The sequence below is a fragment of the Lepidochelys kempii genome, chromosome 9, assembly GCF_965140265.1.
Source record: "Lepidochelys kempii isolate rLepKem1 chromosome 9, rLepKem1.hap2, whole genome shotgun sequence".
NCBI lineage: Eukaryota > Metazoa > Chordata > Testudines > Cheloniidae > Lepidochelys > Lepidochelys kempii.
Window position 1 is genome coordinate 46,868,961 of NC_133264.1, and position 16,138 is coordinate 46,885,098.

Below are 16,138 nucleotides of genomic sequence, written 5' to 3' on the forward strand. Positions count from 1 at the left end.
CATAGATCCCAGCTTGCCACATTACAGTTTGTCACATGCTGAATATTTTTTTCTTCTTCTTGTAGAAAATTTTACTACATCACGCTGCTGAGAGACCCTGTGTCCCGTTACCTCAGTGAATGGAGGCACGTCCAACGAGGAGCTACCTGGAAAACTTCCTTACATATGTGTGATGGTCGGACACCAACCCCTGAAGAGCTGCCATCATGCTATGAAGGCACAGACTGGTCAGGATGCACACTGCAAGAGTTCATGGATTGCCCGTATAACTTGGCAAACAACCGCCAAGTGAGGATGTTGGCTGACTTGAGCTTGGTGGGCTGCTACAACATGTCTTTTATCCCCGAGAACAAGCGAGCACAGATCCTGTTAGAGAGTGCAAAGAAGAACCTTAGAGACATGGCCTTTTTTGGCTTGACAGAGTTCCAGAGGAAGACTCAATACCTGTTTGAGAGAACTTTTAATCTGAAATTCATCAGGCCCTTCATGCAGTACAACAGTACAAGGGCAGGCGGAGTGGAGGTGGATAACAACACCATACGGAGGATTGAGGAGCTCAATGACTTGGACATGCAACTCTATGACTATGCAAAGGACCTTTTCCAACAGCGCTACCAGTACAAGCGGCAGCTGGAGAGGATGGAGCAAAGGATAAAGAATCGGGAAGAGAGGCTTCTTCACCGGTCCAACGAGGCACTTCCCAAGGAAGAGACAGAAGAGCAAGGACGCTTGCCCACTGAGGACTACATGAGCCATATTATAGAGAAGTGGTAGCCTAGGCAGACTTTTATACTGAATGGGATTCTAGGGTTTCCTGTTAAAAGATCGTGGAAATAAAAATACAAAACCACCACCAACAAATCTTTTATTTAAAAGCAAGTCTGTAAAACAGAAGGTAGAATTCTTCTTTAAACAATGGGGTCTTTTTACTGTTTCTTACAAGACCAATGAGATTCTTAAAAAAATAAATAAATACCTAAAAAACAAAAAAGGGGCAACATTATAACTCAGATTTAAAAATGCACAAATTCAGCCACCCACTTATGAGGCCAAATACAATGTAATGTTTCTTATCCTCCCAAATTCAGAAACAGACGGCAGAGGTAGGATCTTTTATTAATCTTTTTTTCTCGAGTATAAAGACAGATATACAAACACACACATGTATATAGATAATTTTTTAAAATCAAGGTTTCCCTTTGTTTCCCTTCTTTTTTGTGGGGGAAGGGTAATGAGGGGTTATTTTTGTTTTGCTAAACTAAGGATAGTAGTGGCAAGGTTGATTGCATGCTCAGCTATTAGGGTATGATCTAGCCACAGGGGCAGCTGCTCAGACGCAAATGGCAACCACTGTTGAGAAAATGGAGCAGAATAAAAATAAAAGAAGAAAGACAGCAGAGGATGAGAAACATTAAAGCAAATTGACTGTGGCCTAGAACATATACTTAGCACAATGGTTTTGATACATTGCACTGGTGTCACACACCTACACCACTTTACCATAGTAACAATAGTTAGTGAATTCATGCACAAACATCTTCAGCTTCTGCTTCACAAAGAAGTTCCAAAAGCCAAATAAACGCCAACCAAATTCCATGTAGAATCACTCACGTACACACAGATGGAATCTTGTCACCCCTTCCCGTGTGCAGTACATTCTTTAATCAATGTCACCTGTAAACAGCACATGAAAATCCTTTTCTGTACATGAGACAAGCCAAGCAGAGAGAGAGAATAGCATCACACCCGCATGCATCAGGTAGAGTTCCAGTAATACCCCATGAGTACTCAGTTATCAATGAAGACGTGTTTATTTTGCTGGGGGGGGGGGGAGTGTGAAATGAGATCTTAATTACAGAGAACACATGTACTTACACATACCTAAATTTCAAAAATGCTATTTTTTTAAGATAAATTATGTTCCCAATCCTGCTCCCACCAAAGTCAATAGCAAAATTTCCACTGATTCCAAAGGGAGCAGTCTGGGACCTTGCTCCAGGGCACTAAGATTTCTTGCTATTGGTCTGAATTAATCTGGTGACAGTGCATGCTGTATTTTGGCAGAATGGCCCTTTTTGTAGATCATATTTTAAACAAGGTGCACTCATAAACCTGGAAAGGGAAATCAATGGTTATGGTTTTTAGTCTCAGGCCCTGATCAGACCAGCACCCTTCTCATTTTTAGAGAGTCTGGTAACTTTCATTCCGCAGTCCGGTGGCAGTCTAACCAGCATCTGCCTACTCACATTGATTCAGAGAACAGCAGTGGATTGTCACGTTTCCCCTACACTCTGTTTAAATCCGTCTATTTTTTGTCATTGCTGTTGCTATTCTAAGCACTTCTGCATTGGTCTGAGACATGGAAAAGAATGCAGGTTTTGTCTGCTCCATGCATCACCCATTGTTACTTGGCCCCTAGGATCTGAACTGGCTACTGTTTTGAGTGAAGTATGAATAAAATGGGAGACACCTTGATTTTCAGAGGCTGTGTTAACTGCAGATCTAATATGACAGTGAAATCACAGGAGGAGAGGCAGAGAGATGATATATTCAGTTCCAGCATGTCCTTTCTACAGAGTTGTCTTTCCCTTTACAGGAATTCACTGAAGTGTTGCTCGCTTTGTATTTTAATTCTCTCTCTGCCTTTGCACACTGCTACCAACACTGTAGAATTCAAATTGAGTTTTGCAGGGGAGGTGAGTGCCCGTTGCAGGAGCTGCCTGATTTCCATGACATAAACTCCGAGCAACACAGCTTGCTTTTGTAGGTGTTCTTCCCTAAAAGAGAGGAAAGATGACAGAGTATCTGGACAGAAATCCTGAGCAACACTTGGGGTTAAAACATAACCCTATTATGGCTCTGATCCAAAGCCCATTGAAGTCAGTGAGAGTCTTTCGTTTGATTTCAGTGGGCTTTGGATTAGGCCCTCACAGCCTGGGCCAGCACATCTTAACTTTAACCATATTGAGACATGCTAAAGTGCTATATTAGATCAGGCTTATCAGTCAACACCTGCTAGTGTTGTTCTCTTTCAGGGTCTGTCAGTATTTCCATTAAGAGCCACTCCCGGTTTTCAGAGATGTATAACATGGCCATAAATATTTGCTCCAGGCTGAAATGTGGAAGAAAAACTTCCCCCTCAAAGCAATTTGGTTTGGGGGCAGAGGGTGTTACAACCCATTCCTTCACCTCTAAATTCCAGGATTAGGAATAACAGTGTTTGCTAGTTCCCAGCGCTCGTGTGTTTTGCTGTAACTAAAGAAAACATTGATTTTTACAAATGCAATTTTACAGGCTGTTTATCCACAAAACTATACATGAGCTATAAAAAGCAACTGTTTTATGTGCACACTATCAAACTTTACCCAAAGGCTTCTCACTGCATTCAGTGTTATGGATCCATAATGCACAAATGGTTACTAAACTAATCCATATTCAAAGTACGCATCCAAACAACTCCACAAGAAAGCATACTGTGCTTTCCCATAAAGTACTATAAAAACTGGTACAGTACTGAGTTCTGAGAACAATTATTATACTGAGGGCCAAATTCTGCCTTCATTTACACAAAGGTTGACAATGAATGAAGCTGCCCGAGCAAGGTTGACAGTAGAATTTGGCCCAGTCTGTCTAGGTTATTTCTGCATTATGTGCTCTAAATAACTGGCTGAATTTTAGTGGATCTGTCTACATGGTTCAAAATTAGAAGGAACCTCTGACCTCAAGAGCGTGTCAGTAGTAGACTTTTTTTCAACATTTGCTTTGTAATATATTACAGTAACCAACAAATGAAATTAAACTACAGAGTATTGTTAACAGTTCACTTAAACCCACAAAAGGAAGAAGAGAGAGGTATGATGATTTCTAGTGGTCTAAGCTCAGTCCAGAGAGTCAGAAATTTCCATATTCAAATCCTGGCTCAGCCACATCCCTTCAGCTCTGCTTCAGTTTCCCCATCTGCTCTTTGTTAATAATACTTACCACAAAGAGGTGTTGTGGGAGTTAACTAGTGCAAAGTGGTGCAAAGATAAATTCTAAGTGTGATTAAAGGAAACAAAGGATACCCAGCCCGCTATGCCCAGCTGTTTGGCCAAACCTTACACTAATTTACTCTTAAGGGCTGGGTGCCAGGCAGTAAGCTGTAGGATACATCACTTGTCTGACACAGAATTTTCTTGCTTTAGTGGGCTTAAAGGAGCTTCTTTGACATAATGTGAATGTAGTTTATTGTGATTTATATGTACTACAATTTGGAGTGGTACCAGTTTTTAGGAGCAGATTATTTGATGCTACAATAACATGAAAAATGTATGTGTAGTTTTAAATTAATAGACACCATCTGCTTTACGAAACTCCAGTGGAATTATTGGCCAGATATTTTGTTGTTGTTAAGTATGTGCCCCTCTCCTCCAATACATCTCCCCTCCTGCTCCCTGAACTTTCTATACATTTAGAGCTTCTTATGTACAATCCTTCTTCATTAAGCGAGGAAATATTTCATAATGGCAGTAGGTGTAGTGAAGACAATTGCGAGATTCTGACAAAGACTCCCATTGAATTCAATGGGAGTTGAATCAGGTCCCAAGTCAATATAACACTAGCTGTTACATTGTTTTCCTGCTATGATTGCAGGGAGCTTCCAGGGAAAGTCTTCACTGCTGTTGGGATCTTTATGAAGTGTTTATGGGAATTTATCCAAGCAGTAATGTATAGTGTGAGTGGTTACATTGGAGAGCTGCATTGTTGGCACTAGTGAAAGACCATGGCCTGACTCTCCACTTTCTTAGAGTTTGTGTCGTCATTACACCTGTGCAAAAAGAGGTGTGACATGCTCCCACTAGTGTGCAGAGAATTCTGATCCAGTAGCACGTTGCTTGCCCTTTGCACAGCTATAAGTGCAAGAACCAGGCCCCCGTGTGCTTTTAGACTCCTGAAAAGAGAAACGTCGCTGCTTGAAATGTGTTGTTGCTGATGAGCCTGAATCTGAATGGTTATACTGAATGAGAGACCTGCCCACACAAACACTAGCTAGCCAATTAGATGCCACCTTTTGTCATGCCCATTGAACAATGTGCAGTATTGACTGGAAAGGATGCTGTGTCCTGTAACTTTTTGCCCAGTCAGTCATATCTTACATTGCGGCAGAGGCAGGCAAAACAGCTCAGGACAGAGGATTCTTTGTGAATGAAATACCATTAAGCACAGGTCATTTTTCTGGTTTTTATTTCCTTTCTTCTCAGGCTGGTCTCTCTTCCATAGCATCCCTGCCTGAGTTTTTGTTAGAACACTTGGAAAGCAAATTTTGGAGTGAATTTAATGTGATTCAGACTGTGTCACTCTTGCAAGCTGCAGTCCCATGCAGGGGTGCTGGAACAATTTGTGTAGTGGGGTGCTGAGAGTCACTGAACCAAACTGTAAACCGTGTATATGATGGAAACCACTTCAAGCCCGCACCTCCGGTACCCCTAGTTCCAGCACCTATGGTCCCGTGTCTAGCCACACAAGGACGGCATAGGTAGTAGCATCAAACGCCTCCAGTGTGCTTTTTGAACCTTTCTTACAGTTCCGACTCCATGGTCATTCGCTTCTTAGCTTTGTTCCTCTGCTGGCGTCACAAGCAAGAAAGAAGTCCGGCTGTCGACAGCGATGCAGACACTTGCCCATTAGAAACTAAATTGAGGCATAGCGACCACCCGCTCACTTGACCACTGAACAGCTATCGGATGGTATTGACGGTGTTCTTACTGAGCAAGGTATGACTTTTAGTTGTGACAGAGTTAAAAGGCTCCATTGCCCTTTATTACCAATTCTTTGAGCCAGCCTCCCCCGCCGGAATTTTTTGAAGGTAACAAATAGGTAGCACTGCAGTAATCTGCACACAGGCTTACTAAATGTAGTCTTTCAAAGGATATGTTTCGGCATGCAGTCCGCATAATTTGCTTCATTCAAATCACAGTGCTACTGGGTTAGCTTTTGTTCTCATTTTGTTAATATTAGCCTATCATGTTCCAGTAGCAGAAATGAACATGAGATTTGCTGGCTGAATGCTAGGAGAGCCAGGCCTTTAAAGCACAGCTCAATTAGCAGTAGTTCCTGTTAAAGCCATGATCAGCGTGTCTTTCACACACAATCAGAGTTATCTGTGGCTGCCTGTTTGTCCTATCTACAGGAACTCTGGCAAGGGGAATGTGGTCCTTATAAGCACGTGGGTATCAAAGCTTGCTTTGCCCACCCTAAGGCTGGTGGTTTTCAGTACAATTCTTAGCCATCCAAGATGAAAAGCATGATTTGCAATCAAGCCTTTTTCTTCCCCCAAGTCCCCACTTTCTCAGCCCTCCCAGGTGTCCCTTCTACATACTGGAGTGAGAGAGCTGTACTATAATGAATAATTTTATATTAAAATGGTTTCTGAGCATGATTTGTTTTGTACATATTGGAATATGTTTTTAACTTATTTTTATTGCCCCTTTTCATTCATTTTAATTGCTTAAAAAAAACACCTCAAATGTGAAGTTTCTATGTATGTGTAGTCTGCCAGGCACATGAACAGCAGCCACAGGATTTACCACCAGTTTTATTGGTAACTGATCTGATTTTGTGTTGATGTCATTTGCTTTTGTCTGAGGTTTCACTTGTGTTCTCTTTAATTTCCACTCTGCTGTACAAGAAGTACAGCAGAGGTGGTAATAGACAATGCAGGCAGAGCATTCATTTCCTTCCCCTTTCTTGTGTGTTTTATCTACCAAGGAACTCCGTTCTTATCTCTAGGAGTTGTGTGACTGAGGGTAAAAACTAGAATTAGAATAAAACTCTTCACTCCTGTTCACCCCTCCCCCCCATTTGTAGATCAAATAGATTCAGCTTCTTTTAAAAAAGTGTTTCCATTGGGCTGAATCTGTATGGTTTTCACTTTTATTTCAGGAACTAAAAAAACTGTTTAACTTAAGCCAAGTACTACTTAAAGCTTTATATATTTATTTATAGCATCCTACAAAAAGAAGTGTTAAGGTTTGTTTTCTTTTCTTTCCACAACAACAAAAATTGATTCAAAATAATAATCTAATTGTTTTTGTCTAGATCAAGAATGAATGTTAGCAGATGAAATAAACCCTAAAACCAAGCCTCTGTTGTGTGTGGTGTTCTTGCCATTGGCCTTTTGGAACCTGTATTCTCCAGTGATTTGGCTGTTATTTTGACAGTGTGATATGTCTCACCAGGGCTGCCCCTACCCATATGCAAAGTACGCAGCTGCGTAGGGCACCAGGAAATTTGGGGCACCCAAATTTGTGTGCTTGGGGGCAGTTTCCCCATGCCCCCCTAGCCAGCCCCTCCCTCCCTCTCGGAGGCCTGGAGTCAACCTCCCCTCTCTGCCCCAAGGCCCCACACTCCCCCCCCCCATGTGGGGGGGCTGCATAGGGCCCCAGAATAGCTAGGGACGGCCCTGTGTCTCACTCCGCTGTATTACATGGTGATAAAGCTGCCAGTGGGCCTGATAGAGGGGCCTTGGTTTCAGATTTTCAGCACAGAAAACTTACACTCCAACCAAGGAAACAGAAGCAATACAGCCCATTTATTCTTAGTGTGACACAAAATGTAGCAAGAAAATCCTACCACTGGTCATTCAACTTACTAAATGAGTTTACTTTAACTCTGAAAATTCATGCCCCCCTCCTACCCTCCTGTTTGCTTTTCACACACATTCTGGAGTACAAATTTATAGGCAGGAATGTTCAGCAAAACAGTGAATGTTATGCAAGTATTGAACATTCACAGGAAATTGTCTTATATTAAAAAAATATTCCCAACAAACTATTCTGAGAGTTACTTTTCCAAGCAGGAAATAAAACTATACTGTGTTAATAGCACAGCAACCATTTAAAAATATTTATTTATTGGGAAACCAGTTGTAAGGTTTAGGAGTAAGGGGGGAAATGATATTCTGCACAAGCTCCTTCCACAATCCCAAACTCCAGTTACAATCAGAGAGTGGTCAGATGTTTCTGCTCAAATTGCCACTGGTGCAATAATTAATAATCCTGGCATTTATACAAGCATCACTAGACTTAAGAGTTAACATCACATACAAAGCACTGTAGCTTTGTACCTTAAGAACTATAATGTCTGATTTTCCTTTCACACCATAGGTAAATCAAGACTTCAAAACTGATGGGAGTGAGTGGAAAATCAGTCCTTAATTTATTTTTGTAGAGTCAGGACAACAGTATTGCACCAGTTCCTGTTCAGAAGGATTTACCCCTCCCCCAAAAAAGCTAGATTTCAAGTTATGTTCTGCAGACACTGATGGAGTTACCAGATAAGTGGTAATACAGAAGTACCATCCTCAGTCTGCTGTCTGGGGAGGCTGAAGTAAACCGAGAATTAATAATTTACTCACAGTCATGCAGAGAATCTACTGCACATCTAGGGTTAGAGCCCAGCACTCCCGACTCTGTCCCATGCTCTAACCACAAACCCATACTGCTCCCTGACTGGAGATGATTAGGTTTAATCCTTCACCTCTTTTTTTCCCATTGCGTTAATAAATGGTTGAAAAAATCAGCAACGTCCACACCATTCCTGCAGATTAAAGCCAATATTACAAGTGGGAATGATGCAAGTCTTATAAGTGTTACAGGTGCCATCTGTAGCCAAAAGATGTTAAGCAATAAAGTCTATTTATCTGTTCATGTCAGTAAGAAAACGATCCACTGATGTATCATCTAAGCAAATTTTTATGGTACAGAGAAAAAGTTAAATAAGCACCGTCCTTAGTGTTTTGACCATCAAATCGTTTTGAAAGGCAGTAACTACAATATTTCAGAGTTTGCGATCTAGTCTCCCATAGGAGTCAAACCTCATCAGTATGAAAGTACCAATTGGCTTCTGTCCGCACCCCCCCTTCCCCCCACACACACTCCCAATGTATGGTCATAGCTCATTGCACAGAAGTTTGCCTGAAGCTCCTTCATTGATACTGGGATGCAAGTAGCATAACGAGTAACAGGAGGAATGGGCTATACATACATACTGCAAGTCGCTGCAGAAGTATCCCTGGTATCTGAGATCATTATTCTGTTTCTACTGAGCCAAAAGGAAAAGTACAATCCAGCTGATACAATGCTCACTCAACCTGAGGAATAGCTCTGCTGCTTTATATAGATGGGAAGATTTTGCTGGCTGCTATCATGTTGGTTGACTGGCCGAGCAAACTTGAAGTAGGTAGAGTAGAACCTCAGAGTTGCAGACACCTTGGGAATAGAGGTGGTTCATAACTCTGAAATGTTCGTAACTCTGAACAAAACTTTATGGTTGTTCTTTCAAAAGTTTACAACTGAAAATTGACGTACTACAGCTTTGAAACTTTACTGCTGAAGAAAAATGCTGTTTTTAACCCTCTTAATTTAAATGAAACAAGCACAGAAACCTTTTCCTTACCTTGTCAAGTCTTTTTTTAATATTCCCTTTATTTTGAGTGGTTTGTTTAACACAGTACTGTACAGTTTTGGGTTTTTTGTTTTGTTTTTCTGTTGTGTCTGCTGCCTGATGGTCTACTTCCAGTTCCAAATGAGGAGTCTGATTGACTGGTCAGTTTGTAACTCTGGGGTTCTACATATAGGGAACTGGTCATGTATTGATGTGGCTGGGCTTTCAACCTTAACAGTGAATAGCTGCGTCCATGCACCAAGTGTTCTGGATATGTTGGTATTGTCTTCCACTCAACCAGGCTGAAGAGAAGCCCAAGAGATTGGATTGCTCTTGCTCCACAGCTTTTGTTTGAAAAGGGAGGAATGACGAGAGAGAGCTCCATTGGGGCACAAGTACAAATCTGTGTTAATTGTATGTGGCATATCAGTGCCTCCCTTAGAAATGCTGGAAAGAGACAACTGGGGGGGAGGAGAAGTGGTCTGTCATGCTACAGTTTAGTATGGGTCATGGATTCACAAATACAGCGAGGAGAGGGAAGGCAGGTGTAATCAGGAGTAGAGTGTAAGGATATAAAAAAAGACGATTTGAAATCCCATAAAATTACACTTTGACTTAGAGTTCCAACAGTAGCTTTCAAATGAAATAAAATCTACCTTTGGGGGCAAAAAGGCATGTGGCAAAACCCCCTAAAAGGTTGACTCTAACCAACATTGAATTCCCATCTCTGCTGGGCCCCTGACCTGGAGTGAACCCCTTAGCTTTATAAAAAGAAAAGGAGGACTTGTGGCACCTTAGAGACTAACAAATTTATTTGAGCATAAGTTTTCGTGAGCTACAGCTCACTTCATCAGATGCATTCAGTGGAAAATACAGTGGGGAGATTTATATACATAGAGAACATGAAACAATGGGTGTTACCATACACACTGTTACGAGAGTGATCAGGTAAGGTGAGCTATTACCAGCAGGAGAGCGGGGGGGGGGGGACCTTTTGTAGTGATAATCGAGGTGGGCTGTCTCCCAAGATCTGTGAGAGTGATGGGTCATCCTTCAGGATAGGTTGTAGATCCTTGATGATGCATTGGAGAGGTTTTAGTTGGGGGCTGAAGGTGATGGCTATTGGCGTTCTGTTATTTTCTTTGTTGGGCCTGTCCTGTAGTAGGTAACTTCTGGGTACTCTTCTGGCTCTGTCAGTCTGTTTCTTCACTTCCGCAGGTGGGTATTGTAGTTGTAAGAATGCTTGATAGAGATCTTGTAGGTGTTTGTCTCTCTCTGAGGGGTTGGAGCAAATGCGGTTGTATTGTAGAGCTTGGCTGTAGACAATGGATCGTGTGGTGTGGTCTGGATGAAAGCTGGAGGCATATAGGTAGGCATAGCAGTCAGTAGGTTTCCGGTATAGGGTGGTGTTTATGTGACCATCGCTTATTAGCATCGTAGGGTCCAGGAAGTGGATCTCTTGCATGGACTGGTCCAGGCTGAGGTTGATGGTGGGATGGAAATTGTTGAAATCATGGTGGAATTCCTCAAGGGCTTCTTTTCCATGGGTCCAGATGATGAAGATGTCATCAATATAGCGCAAGTAGAGATGGGGCATTAGGGGACGAGAGCTGAGGAAGCGTTGTTCTAAGTCAGCCATAAAAATATTGGCATACTGTGGGGCCATGCGGGTACCTATAGCAGTGTCGCTGATCCATAAACCTGGAAATCCTGGACGCCCCATCATCTCAGGCATTGGCACCCTGTCAGCAGGATTGTCTGGCTATGTAGACTCCCTCCTCAGGTCCTACGCTACCAGCACTTCCAGCTATCCTCGAGACACCACTGACTGCCTGAGGAAACTACAACCCATCGGTGATCTTTCTGAAAACACCATCCTGGCCACTATGGATGTAGCAGCCCTCTACACCAACGTTCCACACAAAGATGGACTACAAGCCACCAGGAACAGTATCCCCGATAATGTCACGGCAAACCTGGTGGCTGAACTTTGTGACTTTGTCCTCACCCATAACTATTTCACATTTGGGGACAATATATACCTTCAAATCAGCTTTTTCTACTTCCTTCTGGGCAGAAAAGGGATACCAACAACAAACCACCACTATAAACAAACCAAGCAAAACCGATAAAGCTCTTCTTTATAGTGGTGTCAACCCCAAGCCATCATAAATCCTGCATTAGGCCCAGCACAGTCATGAGATTGGCTTAAAAATCATGAAATTTTAGAAACAATCAATTTGCCTTTCTTTTTATTTGCCTTCTGGCTTTTGCACCTGGAGAGGTTAGGGGAGGGTGTCTCATATTGAAGCATTTCTCCACACCCATGATAGCTAGAAAGTTGAGATACTATTGTATTCACCTGCCTCCAGGGTCTAGGGCTTCAAGAATACAATAAAAAAAATAGGACTCTCAATAAAATTATGAGAATTGCCAAACCTATGGCTTAGGCCAGGCCAGCTGCATGTGGCTTTTCAGAAGTTACTGTGCAGCTCCTTGTATAGGCACCGACTCTGGGACTGGAGCCACAGATGCCAACTTTCCAATGCGCTGGGGGGGAGGCTCACTGCTCAACCCCTGGCTCTGCCACAGGCCTTGCCCCCACTCCACCCCTTCCTGCACCCTCCCCTGAACCTGCCATGCCCTCGCTCTCCCCCCCACCCCCGCCTCCTGCATGTCACGGAACAGCTGATCGAGAGGTGGGGGAGGGAGAGGGAGGCGCTGATCGGTGGGGCTGCCAGTGGGTGGGAGGCGCTGGGAGCAGGGGTGGGGGAGCTGATGGGGGGCTGCTGATGTATTACTGTGGCTCTTTGGCAATGTACAGTGGTAAATTCTGGCTCCTCAAGCTCAGGTTGGTCACCCCTGGCTTAGGCTTTCCACTCACTGGGAAGCAGCAGTGCTGTCTCCCTTCAGTACTGCATTCCTAACAGCAGGTGGTGCTGTGTGAGGGTATAAATAGCAGCCTGCACACAGCTGCTAGCCCATTCTCACTCACTTTGGTTTGATCCAAAATGGAGTCCAGCTCTCAGCAGCAAACATTGTGGATTCCCTGGTTCCAGAGAAAATGGTGGCAATAGAGCTGCCCCCAGATAAGAATGGCCACGTGGCTATTCTCCCTGCTGGAAGAAGCCAGTTTACAATGTGTACCCTGGTGGCTGCCCTCCTTGGAAACTATAATTCAGTAGAGGGCAATTAGTGCAAGTAATTCCTAGTTAGATGGACTCCCCAAAGCTGCCCTGTGGCTGTCTGCATTGCCTGTGGCCAATTGCTCCATCTCAGGTTCACCCACTCTTTCCTGCAACTTTTTTTAGCTACTCCAGAGTAGGGTGCAAGGGCAGGAGGGGAAAGAAACCTGCCTTCCCTCTAGGAAGCAATGGTGCAAAGGAAGCAAATGGGAGGAGGCCAGTTGCTTTCACTGGCATAAATCCAGGTGCAGGCCCCTAAGAAATGAGTTTGGCTGGGCTTTGGTTTACAGGGTGCCACAGAACCCAAAGGGCAAAATAGGAACTGCTATTTCACAGGTTCTGATCAGAAGGGACCCAGGAATGCTATCTGGGGCAGGGGCTGTTTTTGTTCTGGGTTTGTGCAGAATGGTATCCTGGTCTGTGAATGAAGCTCCTGGGCACTACAGTAATACACATAATAATAGTTACTATAGAGACTGTTACCTATTAGCTCTGTGTTCTTGGGGAACCAGGATGCAGTACCCAGACTGTCTGACTCACAAAAGACCTCTCCCCCGCCTCTGCTTGAACTAAAACCAATCAGAAGAAAGACTTACAAAAAGCAATGAAAAGGCAGGGACAGACCCACCTAAACCTCTCTGGACCAGGGTGACCGGATTCAGGAAACTCCCCTAGCCTCATTTGCATTGGAGATGGGACAGGGAGGCATCCCCATTAGCATTCAGAATGGAGAACAGAGATTCCAACCAAGAACCGCATGGAACTCTGGGACCAGAAAAGCAGGGAAGCACTGCATTATGGGGAATCTCTACTCCAGATATTAATGAACCCATGCCTGCACATACCCAGCTCAGTTGTTTTCAGACCAATTCTAGTAATAAATCCTTTATTGGTATCCAAAATACTGAAGCTGCCTAATTGCATTTTGAGCTCTCTGAAGGAACACCGCCCATAGCCAGGAATGATCAGTTCCTATTGTCTAGCCTGAACAAAACAACTTTGGTGTACTCCCTTGGGCCATGAGTTTACCCATAAACAAATCTAGTGTTCTCCCTGGAATCATTGTTCTTTCCCTACAAAAACCCCTACCCATGCTCAAGTAAGTGTTCTTCTCCAAGTGATTGCTCATGTATTCCACAACAGGCGTGCATGCTCGCCACATGCACGGGTGCCAGACATTTTCCCCCTAGCAGTACCTGTAGGGGAGTGCCCCTAGCAACCCCTGGAGTGGCGCCCCCATGGTGCGGTATAAGGCTGCGCTGCCCCCAGTTCCTTCTTGCCACCAGTGAAGGTGCGTCAGAACTGCTCTGCTCCAGCTTTGCTGTAGCTCGTCCCCAGAACTGCTTGTTCATTCAGTGTTGGTATCTGTAGTTAGTTAGTTGTTTAGTTTAGTTTAGCTAAAGCACCAGGGCCGGAACATGCCCCGTGCCCTGGGTTTTAAATCGTGCAACATTTGTAGGCGATCTATGCCAGTGAGTGATCCGCACATGGACTGTTTACGCTGTTTGGGGGAATCCCATCTCAGCGATTGCTGCAAGATTTGCAAGTCGTTTAAGCATCGGACCAAGAGAGAAAGGGACATTAGGCTCCGGGCTATTCTGATGGAGTCGGTGCTGACCCTCACTCCGGCACATCGCTCCAAGTTGGCACCGGGCACCACAGTGTCAGTGCGTGGCGACCCTTCAGTGCCTTCAGCTAGTTGACACCGCTCCCTGTCCGCGGGACGTGCCAAGAAGTCTAGGAAGGGGCCTTCTTTGCTGCGGCACCAGAGTAAACCTGGGACAGAGGCTAGACCCATGTAGGGCAGTCCTCGATCCCCACTGGCCCCTAGGCCTCCGACTCAAGTCGAGCGAAGTAGTCCAACCCATTCGGAGCAGGCCTCCCCAGATGTCCAGATGCCCTCCACACTGGAGGCCCTGCAGGCGGCCTGGGATGTCACGTCCATGCCGGTACCAGGAGCACTGCTGATGTCGGCCCTGCGCTCCAGAGGCAAGCCGCCGCTGGGATCTCCGCAGTCACTCCCAGCTCGGTACCGGTCTCGGTCGAGGGAACGTTCCCGACGTTGTTCGCCACCCAGCAACCGTTCAGGACAAAGTCCACGCAGATCGCCCTTGACGCCCACCAGGCTGTCTGGCTGGGTTCTGTCCGATCAGGACTCTCAGCACTGCTCCGCCCCAAGGAGCGAATACTGGTGGGACCGAGGCAGACGATGCCAAAGGTCCTCGCCTAGGAGGGGCTATCACAGCCGGTCACGGCACGGACGTCAACGTCCTTCCCATTTGTCGCCCGCTCCAGCACCCTGCCTCGGCACCACCTCCGCAGCACCAGGTGTCGATCGCTGGCATATCACCGGCGCGGGTCCGCCCGTCGGAGCCGATCGCAGAGCAGCTGTTACCTACAGTACTGGTACTCCACATCGGGTTCGCAGTCCCGTAGTCAGCACCACTTTCGGCACCACCGCTCCTCCCGTTCAGGGACAGTGGTGGGTCGTGTGTCAACCTGGCCTCCCTTCGTAGTCGTCCATCGATGGGCCAGGCCGAACAGCCAGTTCCCCCGGTGCTGCAGCGGGTGCAGTGGCACTGGGCCCCGTGGCTGGCCCAATGGTACTATTGGGCACCGTGGCCCCCAGCGCAGCCCCTCGTGGGGGCTCGCTCAGTGGCCGGAGCCTCAAAAGGACCATCGGCCTCCCTCTCCAGACCCCTGAGGAAGGAGTCGGTGGGACATACATCCTCGGCACCAAGCCCGGAGACCGACCAGGTGGTGGACTCTCCGGTGCCAGTGGACATGCAAAGTACCGCGCCGGCCTCCTCACCCTCCCCGGATGAAGCGATGATGGCTCCTCCTCCCTCCATCCCACAGGAGGACTTTAGGGCCCACCAAGAACTCTTAAAAAGGGTGGCATCGAGCTTCCACTTCCAAGCAGAGGAGATGGAGGAGCCCTCGGACTCCCTGTTTAATGTGCTGTCATCCTCAGCACTGGGCAGTGGTCTTGCCTCTCCACAAAGGGGTAGCAAAAATTTCAAATGCCCTGTGGCAAACCCCAGCCTCATTGGCCCCTGTCAAGGTTCCCTCCCGACTCTGAACTGTAGGGTACGGATGTGGGGACCCGCATGAAAGACCCCCTAAGCTTATTTTTACTAGCTTAGGTTAAAAACTTCCCCAAGGCACAAATTTTTATTTGTCCTTGGACTGAGGAATGCTGCCACCACCAAGTGATTTAGACAAACAATTAGGGAAAGGACCACTTGGAGTTTCTATTCCCACAAAATATGCCCCCAAACCTATACCCCCTGGGGAGGCTTGAAAAATAAACAAGGTGAGCACAAACCAGACCCTTGCGTTTCTGGGACACTAAAAACCCAATTAGATTCTTAAAAAACAGAACTTTATTATAAAGAGGGAAAAAAAAGTAAAAGAAGCACCTTTGTAAAATCAGGATGAACGATAATTTTACAGGATAATCAGATTTAAAACACAGAGGATTTTCCTTTAGGCAAAACTTAAAAGTTACAAAAAACCCGGGATAAACC

At 45.3% G+C, this 16,138-nt stretch overlaps 1 protein-coding gene across 1 annotated transcript in view; it reads left to right on the top strand.

Moving 5' to 3' along the window:
• HS6ST1 (heparan sulfate 6-O-sulfotransferase 1) overlaps positions 1-7,120 on the top strand; it is a 271,253-nt gene extending 264,133 nt beyond the window's left edge. Inside the window, exon 2 of the mRNA XM_073360113.1 lies at positions 66-7,120. Within this exon, the coding sequence (XP_073216214.1) occupies positions 66-774 (709 nt within the window). The 3' untranslated portion in view covers positions 775-7,120. The remainder of the gene's footprint in view (positions 1-65) is intronic.
• Positions 7,121-16,138: the final 9,018 nt, after the last annotated feature.